Source organism: Nipponia nippon, unplaced genomic scaffold (assembly GCF_047370975.1).
Source record: "Nipponia nippon isolate SJK-2023a ecotype South Korea unplaced genomic scaffold, ASM4737097v1 scaffold_5, whole genome shotgun sequence".
Lineage (NCBI taxonomy): Eukaryota > Metazoa > Chordata > Aves > Pelecaniformes > Threskiornithidae > Nipponia > Nipponia nippon.
Window position 1 is genome coordinate 28,292,637 of NW_028262369.1, and position 14,060 is coordinate 28,306,696.

The following is a 14,060-nucleotide window of genomic DNA, read 5'->3' on the forward strand; positions in this document are numbered from 1 at the left end:
CCAGGGCAGGGAGCAAACCTTTTCTGTGATCACATGCTGACCTGGCTTTACCTCATCCATCTGTGGTCATGTAAGCGAGATACCTAAGTTAACAGCCTTGCCTGGCTCCTGCTACAGGTGATGGAGAAAGGGGTTCCACAGGGCACCTTCTGGGTGTGTACCTCTCCCTCAGGATTAATTATCGTGAGGCTGATTCAAGTACCCAGGCAGCAGCCTCTGCTAGGTGTAGTGCATCCAGCCCCGCCCCACCCCAACCACCCCAAGGGAAACCATTAATGGCATCTTGTTGCTACAAATTCAGCATCACTAGGTAGGCTGACTTCCCACAGTAAAAATTTAAGAGTAACTCACTGCTATCTTGAATATGCCAGCCATCATTTTCAATAAATGCTGCCCTCTCCGTTCATTCAAAGCCCATTACTGTGCCCAAGGTAGGTCTGAAGTGGAACATAAAGTGAATGTACTTGAAACACCCTCCCCCAGGTGCTTTTCCATTTATGCAACAGGCTTGCTAATTGCAGAGAGAGTGATTATCCTTTCAGGAAAAAAATATAAAACTTGATTACATTGAGTGTTAGCAGAATTTGGTTCTGAACCCAGCTGGGCAGAAACTGTGTTTCAGTGAGACTTTGTAAAAACATTCACATAGGGTCAGTGTAGTGAACCAAGGGCCCATCTGTGACTACTTTTATCCAGCGTACATTTGTGATACTCTCAAAAAGGGGACTGAACTTTACACACCAGATCCTTAAAACTGGCAGAGTCCTTTCTCTTGTGTTACATGTATATGTGAGCTTTCATACAGCTCATGTAAGCTCACTAATGCAAGCTGTACGGAATGAAGAAGTAGGTGCTTTACACAAATGAGATACAGACAAACAGCAGTCATCCTTCAAGTGGAAGCGGGGAATAATCTGGATCAAAACTGGCCTCTCTGAAGTCAACAGCAAAATGCCAGCGTGTGCAGTCACACTTCTGTCTTAAGAGCATCTAGACTGTGTGGTGATTTTCATCTCACTACTTTTCTGACAGTGCAAGGTACACAGAAGAAAGGACAGGAAAAAAAATCAGGTGATGAACCTAGAAAATGCTACAGTGTAGATAGTAAATAGTGTTTGTTATAACACTATGGTTCATTCTTAAATGGGAAGTGCAGATTTTTTTTTTTAAGTGCATGTTAGTGTTGTAAAGTGTATGTATATATGTATATCATCAAAAGTGTGTGTATATACATATATATAGATAGATGGGAAGGATGATTTTTTCAGAGCCAAGTCTTTAAACAGAGCAAATTATTAACTTCTGTGTTTTACTATGGAATGGTAAGGTTGATTTAAGGATGAATTAAGCAAGCTGTAAATTTAAGAACAAACTCATTCTGTGGCCTGAAATTAATTATTATAGTCAACATGGTAACTTAATCTCACAAAACCACAAGTTTATTAATAGGCTGAAGGAGCTGAAGAACCACACAGTCCATCCAGCCCTCTGATATAGTTTTCCTAATCTCAGTTATGAAATTCAATGCTGCAGTTTTACAAGGTACATATTCTCAATTAGTGAATGTTACAGAACATAAACATGAAGTGAATATTTGTATTAATGGGATTCAAACAAGTCAACTGAAAGAAGTATCAACTCCAGTTATAACACATGGCAAAAAGAATCCAATTTGGAATGTGATCATATATACTGTTGTACAGCAGATATGTACACTGTTTCATATTGCATGACATTCATAGCATATTCAATAGAAAAGTCAAACTAAATGATGGCTTAAAAACTGTATTAACGCCAAAATTTGCTCGCTACTTTTGTTAAGTGTTGATATCAACTGAGTTAATATTTTCATTGTGTAAAAATACTGTATATAGTAGAAATCCTTCAGTATCTTCCACATTCAAATAAAGTTACAGTTACAGTTTGGTATTTGGTGTTCAACATCTTAAATTAAATGGCTGATTCTTTCTAACCTTCAGAAGGAAAACCAAATAATGAATATGCTCAATCTGGTTTGACTACTCCGTTTCTCTCTTGAAGACCTTGCTTCTGAAATCAGACTCTAACATCTACCTCGTTTGAGGTGTGGCTGGGATTACTAAAACATCTGAACACAGTTAAAAAGGTGGAAAGTCCATAGCCATTCTACACACTTTCATTTATTGTCTGGACAATTAAAGTACAAATAATTCAAACACAACAAGGTTATGAAAAAAACATTTACAATACTTTCCCTCAGAAATGATCTAAACTAGCAAGGTTAACATGAAGTCATTCATTATAACTAAAGTATACAACTGCCTGGTCCTAAGAAAGATTTTTTTAAATTATTATTATTATTCAGATAGTAAAACACATCGTAGAGAAAAGATTCTGACATGCCTTCCCCACTAATGCTTAGCAAATGCATCAAAACTTTCCCAGCAAACTGCGCTCATTCATAGCAGATGATGTATAAAGGTTTCCCTGAACATTGAATGAGTGTTCCTTTAAACTAAAATCTAACATTGTTAAAGTAAAAAACTGATAAAATTATGATGCAGCCTTTGCTTTAGTTATTTGTCTACTACAAAAGTTTGCCTCTTCAGTGTGAAAAAACAATACTTAGTCTACATGCAGTTAGTGGGTATAGCATGGAAAAAATGCACAAAATAAGCACAAGTTATAAATAACCATAACGTTTTATTACCATTAAGACTAAACTTGTATTGAAAAGATTTTATATAACAAGACAAGAAAAGCAATAGCAAATTTAACTATCAACTAGATTATGCATAGCGAGTAACTGTTTCTAGTACTCAGGGAAGAGCATGACCCTTTTTTGTTTTAAATATATAACCGTACAAAGCACAAACATACTAAAATGATCAGTGCACTGGACATGGGAGAGCACCCCCTCAGTCATTTTGTTCCCTTAGCTCTGTTTTCCCCAATCTGAATTACATTAAAATAAAGACCCAGTTGTTTTCTTTTCTACTGTGCAGTAAGAAAAAATATTCACAACAAACATGACAATATATCAAACAATATTTCTACACAAGTTACCTTGATACCTCTGTCACTTAAGTATCATAAGAAAACATTTTAAGACATATACAAACAAAACTAGCAAAGTGTTACAACTTATAATAAATTAACCAAAAGAAAAAATAACTTTATATATATATATATTTATATTATATATACACATACACACACAACAAAATGACACAATAATATGCTTCTTCCCATAGTTTAAGTAAACAAATAAGTAGACTAGCCAAACTAGCTATATTTGATTTTGGCCATATGCATCACATCGGCAATTAAATAAATAAGTGTTCCAAGCAACATAAACAGTGTTCCAAATGTGCCAACACAGCCCAATTATATTAGCTTGGGCTATAAAGTGAATTTGAAAATTCTTAACAAATTTAAAGCAAATGTATTTTTTCTAAACACATTACATTTAACTATGATACTAAGATATGTAAATAATTTTGTAGCACCTACTGCTCAAACCAAGGAAGTTTTTGATCAAAAAATTAATTTTTTTAACTTTTGTTCTGCTGATATCCCATACTGATGACTTAAAGAAAAACCGTCTTGCAACTCATCTCCTTGCTTTTGGGTTTTGACTGTGGGTAACTGCGTGCCTGGGAAGAACACTCTCCCGTACTGTATTTAATATTTTTATTACATGCTATGAAAAGATACGAAGATCATCTGTTTGTAGCCCATCCTTCAAAAAACAATCTACTAATCCAGTTTAAAACACACATCTTGATCTCTAAAAAGTTACCAGTGCAGTATGAACATGACAAAGTTGTCAATTTCCCCTAAATTAGCCAGTCAAAATATTTTTTTCTCAAATCCAGATTCTCTTGTAAAAATTCTTTATATTTTATAAAAATAGATTTTTCTTGAAACCCATTTTCAGCAAAGAGACCACCTCTTTGGCAACATTGTTAATGTTATTTAAATTGTTATGTCATCAGGTATCCCCCTTTACCCCATTCCCTAACAGAAGACTGTTTAGTTCACATGATACAAAAGAAAAAAGGAAAAATAAAAAAAGTTGCAAAATTATGTTCTTCTTTTTGCAATTTTTATTGTTCCTCTTTAATTTATGTGGGGGGTTTACCAATCTAATTCAATCAATGTTTTGAAAAAAAGAAAAGAAAACAAAAATTTTTTCTTGCTTTTAATCCCATTAGTTTGTAAAAATTGTTTTTGTTTTATTATTTTTTCAAATGAGTGAATGGTCATCTTAAAAAGACCCACCTTCAAGGAAGGTAGTAAAACTAGCTGGCCGGGTAAAAATCCCTGCACATTGTTATCTATGTATATTATATTCAACAACGACAGCTATGAAAGAACATTCAATGCATCAAAGGTTTTTTTTTTTTTTCTCTAAGCATTATAAAATCCTTTCCTGTTCCTCACAGGATATCCAATGTTTTAATACTTAGGCAACACTGGCTTATAAAGTCCATGGTTGAATATAAGCCTTGAAGAGTTTTTTTTTTGTTTTGTTTTGTTCGTATATATATTTATATATATATATTTTAGTAAGTAAGGATATGAAATTCAGGATTTGTGGGTTTTATTGGTTTTAAAGGAAACTTGCAATACTCTGTCTCCTAAACGGTATCCATTAAGGCTGGCAATCGCCATGGCAGCTTCGTCGTAGTTGGTCATGGTGACAAAGCCAAATCCCTTGCACTTGTTGGTGTTGAAATCACGGATCACCTTGACATTATTGACTGCTCCAAAGGGACCAAACAACTGCCACAGCACACTCTCATCCGAGTCGGGAGACAAGTTGTAGACGAAGATGCACCATCCAGTCCCAGTGTGACCAGGGATATTCATTCCGACAAGGCTCGTCATACCATCAATTGTGATCGGAGAAAACCTACCAAGTAAAAAGAGGGGTCTATTCTAAATATATCTCTTGGCACAAGCTACATGGAACCAAGACTTTAAAATAAATAAGCCAATGTTAATGAAGGTTCTTGATCCTATCCCTGGAAGATGACTACATAGCCACCCTGGCTTCTAACTCCTACTTAAGTGGAGGGGAGCTGTACTAAAAAAGCAGACCAAATCTGGGCATATCCTTCAAGGACAAGCCCTACTTAGATGTATACAAAGATCTAATAAAAGAAATACTTAAGGACAATCTAAGTCAAAAAGGGCCCGCACACACTGCTATCAATAAGAGTTCATTTAAAGAGGCCTGTAGGAATTTGCCACTTATTTCCATCACTAAAATAATGTGGTTTCAAGGCAACAGAGATCTAATACTTTACTTTTTACTAGTTTGCAGTGTAAAAAAAAAACAAACCCAAAACTTCAAGACTTATTTTAAGGCATTAATGTGAAATGCCATTGTCAGAATTCAGCTATAACAGTAGCCTCTTTAGCTAAAAATACTATTAAGTTTTAGGGAGACATCTCTAAGTGGTAGATTTTAATTTTCCTCCTAACATAGTCCTTAACTGACATACGCTGGGGAAAAAATCCAGTTAATAAAAAAGTCCTAACACTGGCCACATATTAAAGAAGATTTATGCAGCAATTGTAAAGTAAAACAATGCATAATATAATAAATGAGCATGTCAACTAATACCTTCATACTGTGAGACTTCATATCAATGACAGGCTTAGGTTCTTCAGATAGTCACCATAAGAGAGACAAGCTCCTAGAAACCTAATATAGCACCCTAACTCTCCCCTCGTTGTCTTTTGGGACCTGTTTTCTTAACTTAAACTTCTGAATTGGCAAGCTAAAGCCAGGTAGTGTGTTTATGTACACAGAACCACCACAGAATAATACAGGCTGGACACGATCTATGGAAGTCATCTAATCAAACTCCTGATCGAAGCAAGGCTAACCTCTCAAATTAGATCTACTGTTCACGGCCTTGCAAAGGAAATTTTTGAAAGTCTCCAAGGATGGGAACTCCACTGCTGCAGCCCCTGCTCCAGGGCTCCACTGCCCTCACTGTGAATGATTTTTCCCTTATACTCAGTTGAATTTCCCCTGCTGCAACCTGCTACTGTTGACTCTTGTCCTTTGGCGGTTGACCTCTGGGAAGAGCTCAGCTTCATCTTCTTTCTAACACCCCTTGTAGGTAGCTGAAGACAGCAGTCAGGGGCTAAACTCTACATTTGCCTTTCCTGAATTCTGCCACGTTCCTCCAGCTTGTCAAGGTCTCCCCAGTGGCAGCTGTGGCCAATAGCACGGTGACTGCCCCTGCTCCCTCACCCATTTAGTGTCACCCATTAATGCAAGGAGGGCGCATTGCAGCCCGTGACTCAGGTTATTAATGAAGGTGTTAAGCAGTATCAGCCCTCAGGATCAACATAATTTTCCTTTCATCAGTTTGAAAAAAAATGACATGCTTTCTAAAGCTACACTTTGGGATATGTTTTAAAATAACAACTGCACAGAGGAAACGTCTTAAAAATCCAGTTTCACATGTACCTTCAGTATGATGAGTTTTAATACCAGAACTGAATAATAATTCCTCAGGATTTTGAGTGATGACTGAGAAAGTGAAAGGAGGGACTCAGTGTTGCCGAGCGAGCTCCTGTGCTCTCCAAAATTTCTCCTTTTACACTTGTAATATTTCCACACGTTTAGCAATCTGCACAATATTATGCAGTGTATATTAAATAACCATAAAAGAAACTACACACTTGATGGCTTCTCACCATTCTGCTGACTCTTGATGGCACTTTATATGTATATTCAAGGAAAAAAAGACACTTGAAATACACATCTTAAGCTGAGGAACATCACTGGGGTATAGCTATGCTATCAATGAGCAGTTAACAAATGCTCACAGCATTGGGTCCTCAGACATACATACAGGTTTGCAGACAGTTTATTAAAAATACATGGCAATTTACTGACTGAACTTTACTTTTGCAAATCCTGCTCTCAACATCCTTTAGGTTCTCTCCTGCATACTGAAACTAGTAACATTATTATAATGGTTCAGCATGGCTCTAACCCATGGTATTTCCCCAGCTGCTGAAAACAAAGACAGCAGGACAAGGCCTATTTATACTGCTCCTTCCACCGTATGTGGAATTGTAAATAAGAATGCCAGGACTGAGAGCTTGTACAAGCCAACAGATTCAACTTCCTTTGAAATCTGGAAGATGGGACTTTAAGCCCATTGCTGACAAGTGCCAACTGTGCTAGTAACATACGTAAGCCAGCAAACACTCCTTTTCTGCAATGTTTAAATTTAACATGAAGTACAACACTAACATATATACTACCCTGTAAGTGATGTTATTATAAAATCTGTACAATGCAAAGCTGTGCATGTCACACAGTACGATACCAACTTTTGCATTTTTAAGGAAGGCTGCACTGATGCAAAGGGTTAAAGTTTCATACAGTTCACTGGAGAGCAGCTTTTCCCTGGAAACCTTTAGAAGCTATGCGGCTTTCAACTATTTATGTACCATGACCACAGGAGCTGCTGTAAATCCAAGAAACTAGTGCAAGTGTATTGACATAAATACAAGATAACCTATTGCATAAGTAGCTTTGCTTCTAGCAAGTGATCTGAAATTAGTGTCAATAAAGCCTTTTTTCCACAGCAGCACATCTCATTTTCCATCAGTACCACATAATTAACATGAGCAAAGAACGAACCAACCCCCAAACCCAGGAACACTACACTATGGATGTTTCAGGAATTTTTATCAATACAGTATTTTTTGTGTGACCCTGTGCCTGTAAATACAGGGTTTTCTAGTACAAGTAGAAGTTTAAGATTTGCTGGAAGGAGACAACAACTAATTTAAGATGCCTACAAAACAACTTAAAAAAACCTGTTGTGATTTAAGACTAACATTGCAGACTCTGAATATTAAGAGAGCAGATGCATAACCCAAAAAGACAGGTAACTCTTTTTCCCTCTGTAGGTCATAGGAAATCAGAATTCAAACCCCCACTAGTAGGGACTAAGCCCTGTTTGTCCTGCACCACACGCCAGTCCAATTCCAGGGAAAGCAGCAAACCCAGGGAAAACTCCTGGAACAAAACGATCCTTCTGACACCGACTTGTACCTGACAGATACTTGAGGCTGAGAGTTTTGCCATGTTTTTGGCAATGTATCAAAAAAACAAATGAGACAGGAGAACGCAGGAGAAGCGGTGCGTGATAGAGTCAGGTGGTAAGTTCTGACTCATTTTATCACCGTCACCACTAAGGATTATCACGAACGTAACAAATCTACTAATGAACACCAGAAGTAGTGCTTCTGGGAAGATACACTGCCTCTGTTTTGACTATTACTTTTATAAGTAGTCTAAGATTTTTGATTTTTATGATAGCTACCGTGACAGTAGTTATAACCCACGTTACTGTCCACTACTAGCTAGTGTAAAGATATACTTACCATACCATTTTACAGGGTGAGTTTTAAAAAAAGCTCAAGTAATTTTCAAATGTGGTGAGTAGACCATTTCAGAAGATTTAGTAGTATTTTCTCATCTTAATTGTGAGGGACGGCTGGACATCTTACGGTAACATCAGGAATAAGACTACACCTTTATTTTGCTGTAAGGTTCGCTTGTATTGATGTGTGCCATTAGAAGAAACACTAACAACACGTCAACTCATTTTAGCTATCAGATCAAGCATTGAACATACTCACGAAACAGCATAAATGTTTACAAATCAGTGCAGCTTTCACACATACGTGCACATACACACGAACACACAGAGCTATTTTAAACAGAAAACAAATCTCAAGCACCAAGAAAATTTCAAAGTATTAAACCTGTAACAAAAGAAACTTAGGGCTGATTAAGGTGCACACAGCTATATTTTCAAGACAAACTCGTGAAGCCAGATGTAGTAGAAAGGAGGTCTTAACTGCGAGATTTAGACAACAGCTGTGTAATTTGTTTTCAACTAAATCTTCCATTATCAGATCAGAGATTAGTTAAAAATTTAAGTTAGTAGTTCTGATTCTGGAAAAAGTGCCATTTAGCAGGACAACTGCAGTTTGAATGCTTGTAGCTGTTGCACCTAAACCATTTGAGAAACCCACCTGTAAATAAAAAAAAAGGTTGAAAAAACCCACAGAATTTGCACGTGTGGCCTTTAAAGTAACAAAACCAACTGAAGTCCAAACTTAAAAAGAATTTGACATGCTGGTGGAAGAAAAGAAGGAATTAAAAAAAAAATAAAGTTAGTGAATTACAAAAAATAAATTGTAGCACCAATCTGTGCCAACACGGACATCTGGCAATCTGTGGAATTCTAATTACCTCTTTACGCCATAGGCCATATTAAGCAAATTGTCCAGCCTGAAAAGAGAAGGAGGGTCTTTGGGTTAATGTCTCACAGATGGCAAGATCGCTCAATGGAACTATTATTAATAGCGTTCCATTTTCAAAGAAGAAACGTTCAACAAGTTTCCCACACATCTAAGGAGCCTAACAACTCCCAGCCTGCTTTGTTAAGTCTGAGGTTGTGCTTAAATTTCCACCACAGCGTTTAAAGTCATTTTTAACTTGTCTACACTCTTAGAGAAAACCTTCATTTCCAGGGTTTGATTTTAAAGAAATCCACTTCTGATTTGTCTTTTTTAGACAATATTAGTATGAAATTTTTGCAAATAATTAAACTGTTCACCTTATATTTACAGTTAACTTTGAAATAAAACATTACAGTCGAAAACTGCTGGAACTAGAAAACTTCTTGATTCTAACTCCTTTAACATAATACATTCTCCCCGCTATATTATATGTATTTAGTATTAATCCTCCACGATATGTCAACCTAAACGACCACCAAATTTTGCATAATATAATAATCTGCTTTCCATGGGAGCACACTAAATCCTTCCATCCATGGAATGATTCAGTGATAACCTCAATGGACACAGCTGCGTGCCAAGGACACAAAACACAAGTGTAAATTTAATGTATCTGATGACTGACTTTTTAAAATAATATTTAATTCATGAGCACTTTTCATCATTGAAAAACTAAAATTATTTTGAATAATTTTCTAAAGCCAGTATGCAACTCAAGTTATGCGAATATGTCCAAATTTTCTTTTTTTGAAGGCAGGCTTTTTATTTGAATGCTAGGTTGCCTGAAAATTATTATCAAATTATAAAAGTAATTGAACATCATGTATTGCTAACTCTGGCTTATGTATCAGATGGAAACAGTATATTCTGAATGCAAAGCATAAAACATCCCTGAAAGTATCTGAAGAATCACACCAAAGACTAATACGAGGTCTCTTATACTAAGAGCAGATATCTCAGGCTAATAAATTTAATGATACTGCTGCTGACTGGAACAGGCTCAGCTTTTTTCCTGCTACCAATCCACTGCCATTAACATCAAAGTCTAAAGCTGCATCAAAACTGTAATAATATAGCAGAAAAGAAAAGCATTACCAAAAAAATGAGAAACAACAGGATAGCCACTGCTCATTTGATTATCAGTGTAACTCTATTCTGTCCTCCCTTCTTTTATGAGGCTTCATGAGATCTGATTGTACAGTACTTCAGCTGTTTTAGTAAATACAACATGACTACTGCTGTCAGCAAATTTTCCTCCTCATTCTCCAGGAAAGAATATTTAATTTTATAAAGAAAATCAGGTCAGCCTACACAACTAAAGCATATTTTCCTCTGCAGCACCTGCCCCACATTGTTGTCACTGGTGGAACTTCAGTTCTTTTCCAGGTAATTACCTGAATCTTTGAGCCTGGTGGTGAAGTGGTCCAGGGTAGCGTCTGTTGGGAGACTGATACAGCTGTGAAAGGAGTGCCTGGCTTGTTTTCTGGCTGGGGTTATTGGCAAACTTCACAGTAATTGGTTCTGTAGCACCACTAGGCTTCTGGCCATTTAGTCCCTTTATGGCTTCTTCTGCCTCTATTCTCTTATCAAAACGGATAAATCCCACACCTCGAGAAACCCCTGGGAAGTAAAAACATGTGAACAGATGAATATTTGTAGGAGCAGCCTCATCTATGAAACAAACAAACTGGATGTTGGTTTTGACTTCACAAAATACACAGCTTGCAAATTAAAGTAAATCCTATAAAGAAAAATGCCCTTCCCCAGCTGTGTTCTCCAAAATCAGCCCCTACCATATTTAATATAACAATTTTAAATAAACAACATTCTGCATTTTGAGTTCCCTCATTTAAGAGGCAGCAGTTATGCCTCAAACAGTTACGCTTATAAAGAACGAGGTACTGCATTATACACTAAAAGTCATATTGTCTTAAAACTCAACTGCCAGCAACCATTTACAATTTTGCCATTTCCAGAAAACATGCATGTATCAAGAAAAGTTTTCTTTTAACCTGTGACTTGATCAACCAGAATCCGTGAGGTGATGATGCGCCCATATTGTGAGAATAACTGCTCTAATTCTTTCTGGGTCATTGTTTTCGGAAGGCCGCTGACATACAAGTTTGCATCTCGGATTGATGCTGAACTTGGACGGGCATATGACACCTATGGATTGAAGAAAAGGAAAGGTGTATTAGTAAGCTAGAGCCACCCTTTGCATTTTAAATGGACAGATTATTTTCTGTTCTTTCACAAGCAATAACCCTCGAGTTCAGGCACTACCTATTCTGTAAAACCAACAAAGCCAGGAAAGGCTGGAAGAACAAAGGAAGAGCTAGAGAGACCTTAAAAACAAACGCAAGGGTTCTTTAAGTGCAGGCATAAAATAACTATTGTTCAGAGGTAGATTAACGTGCAACTTCCTACGCACAGCTTTGTAAATTTACCCCTATGTGTTGTGGGCGTATGGATTATTTACTGTATTCAACATGTAATAACCTTAGCACATATGTAGCACTCTGAAGTTCCAGTATGTTTTATTTTCCCCCCGCCCCTCCAAGTGTCTGAAACAGATCAGGTTATTTGCAGAATGATCTTTTGTGCTATCTCTCTTTGTTGTTTTCATCCTGAGCTGGCAAGATCTGTTCTGGATGAACAGTAAAGTACTGGTGAAATTAGACTAAATGAACATCTGCTCGGGGAACTGTATACTGACACTCATTGTCATATCTGCAATTTATCACAAGAAGTTCCCTTGCACTATAAGCCCAGAACCAGACCATAAAATATTATGACCAAGCAAACAAGGAAATCTAGCTGAGGCACCGCATGTATGCTGTTGGAAAATTATTAAATCAAATCTCTTAACTGCTCTTATACCTATGAATCAGATTTGTAATTATAATATGTGCATAAAAAGCCTCCTCCGCTTTTAAAATACATACATTTAGAACACATGCATTTAACATAATAAAAATACTTCCTGGATAAAGCCTAATGGCAAGTATTCAGCACAGATCACGAAGAATTACTTTGCAGCACATCTGAAATAGCACTGGATCCAAACCTGAATATTTTGCACTTCATCTTGATTTATTTAAATATAAACAGATCAGTACATTCCTACATTATGTCTTAAAATGTGTCTTGGAAGGAAATGTGGGGGTCCCCATCATGACTACAATGCTTTCAGCAATTGTCTTCCCCTCTTCCCAAGCCTTAGCCCAAACACAAATGATGTCAAATGGATGTCTTTATGTGTTTTATGTGTCAAAGATTTGTCTATGTGCTCCACACCTAAAAATAGATGTTGACTCAACACAGAAAATGATGTGAATGACTAATATTTGCTTCCACAATCTTCTCTGCATAATAGCCGACAAGCTCTAAAGATTCTAGATTTTAAGGTTTTTGGCAACTTCTTTATAAAACTTACATGTTTGTACATAACCTTTTAAATCTAACATTTAAAGAGAAGGCTAGAGAGAGGAGGTGGAAAAATTTAGGGAAAGAAATGTGAAAAAGAGGTTAGATAAAACATTTGCATCGACTGAGGCAAGCTCAGGCACAGCACAAAGGCACAAGCAGACACAGCGAGCAGAGAAACCTTCAGGTACTGAGATCAGTGCTGAAAGGGAGAAGTATATTGGGGTGGAAACTATTTTGTGCCTCAGCGATTTAGGACCTCACAGCCCATGAGCTCCTGATGAGGTGCAGCACTGAAGTCACTTAATCACTGGTCCCAAACACCCCTCTGATGCAGGACCAGAACGCACACAGCACGGCTCAGCTTTAATGTAACAAAGATCAAGCCCGGTGCTTGGGAAAACCAGGGATAGCTACACTGTGTTTTCACTTACAGATACCATGCTGAAAATCACTGGTTTTGACCATGCTTGGTTTGGCGGTCTTGCATCAGTGGCTTCTCATTTATACCCCATGCCAGGGCATTTGGAGAAGCAGACTCCCTCCACGCTCTGCAAATGCCTTACCTTGAGACAGTACTGTAAGGGTTCAGACACCTACAGTTTAACCTACTTTAGGAATAACAGTTTAAAAAACACTTAAGAGCCTCTCTGGAGTAGGGGTAGGGACCTTACCTATTCCTCAAAACTGAGAGCTGCAAAATTAATAAAGTTCCTGGGAAAACAGCCAGGGATTTCCTTTGGGTTTTCTCATTCTGGCACATTCATTAACCAAATACCACATTACAGGGAAGATGAAAAGTATTGAGATATGCAAAAAAACCACTACTTCCCGGAGCACCGAGTGCCTGACATTTTATATAAATACTTCTACATACAGAAAATGCTCTGCTCGTGGGCCATGCAGACACGCAGTGGAAGGTGAGCCTGCACACACTCACAAATTCATCTACTCACAGCACATGTAAACACCTGTCACTGCTCAGGTCTAATTTTTATTTCCTCCTGCAATCAAACATTCAGCTTGCAGGGGAGCCTGAGCCAAAGAAAGAAGCTGCCAAAAGCAACTCAGCCATCTTTAATATCAGGGAGAAAAGGTTGCAAGCTGAATAGACTCAAGGCTAGTAAAGTCAATTATTTATCTGCTTTTGAATCTTCATCTTCCCTCTCAGGTCAGCCAATGACAAATTGATCGGTTAGACCACGCTATCCTGCTTTCAAGCTATTATTCAGTTAGGACCGAGGACAGGATGTCTTCCCGTGTGTTAGCTATCAAAGGAAGAAAACGCCCACCCTGAC

At 37.4% G+C, this 14,060-nt stretch overlaps 1 protein-coding gene across 6 annotated transcripts in view; it reads right to left on the reverse strand.

Moving 5' to 3' along the window:
- Nucleotides 1–1,417: 1,417 nt before the first annotated feature.
- ELAVL4 (ELAV like RNA binding protein 4) overlaps nt 1,418–14,060 on the reverse strand; it is an 84,657-nt gene continuing 72,014 nt past the window's right edge. For all 6 annotated transcript variants that reach the window (XM_087733069.1, XM_087733068.1, XM_009461275.2 and 3 more), the window contains exons 4-7: nt 11,349–11,502; nt 10,731–10,956; nt 9,287–9,325; nt 1,418–4,897 (exon numbers count right to left, since the gene is read on the reverse strand). In XM_087733069.1, the coding sequence (XP_087589195.1) occupies nt 4,570–4,897; nt 9,287–9,325; nt 10,731–10,956; nt 11,349–11,502 (747 nt within the window). In that variant the 3' untranslated portion in view covers nt 1,418–4,569. The remainder of the gene's footprint in view (nt 4,898–9,286; nt 9,326–10,730; nt 10,957–11,348; nt 11,503–14,060) is intronic.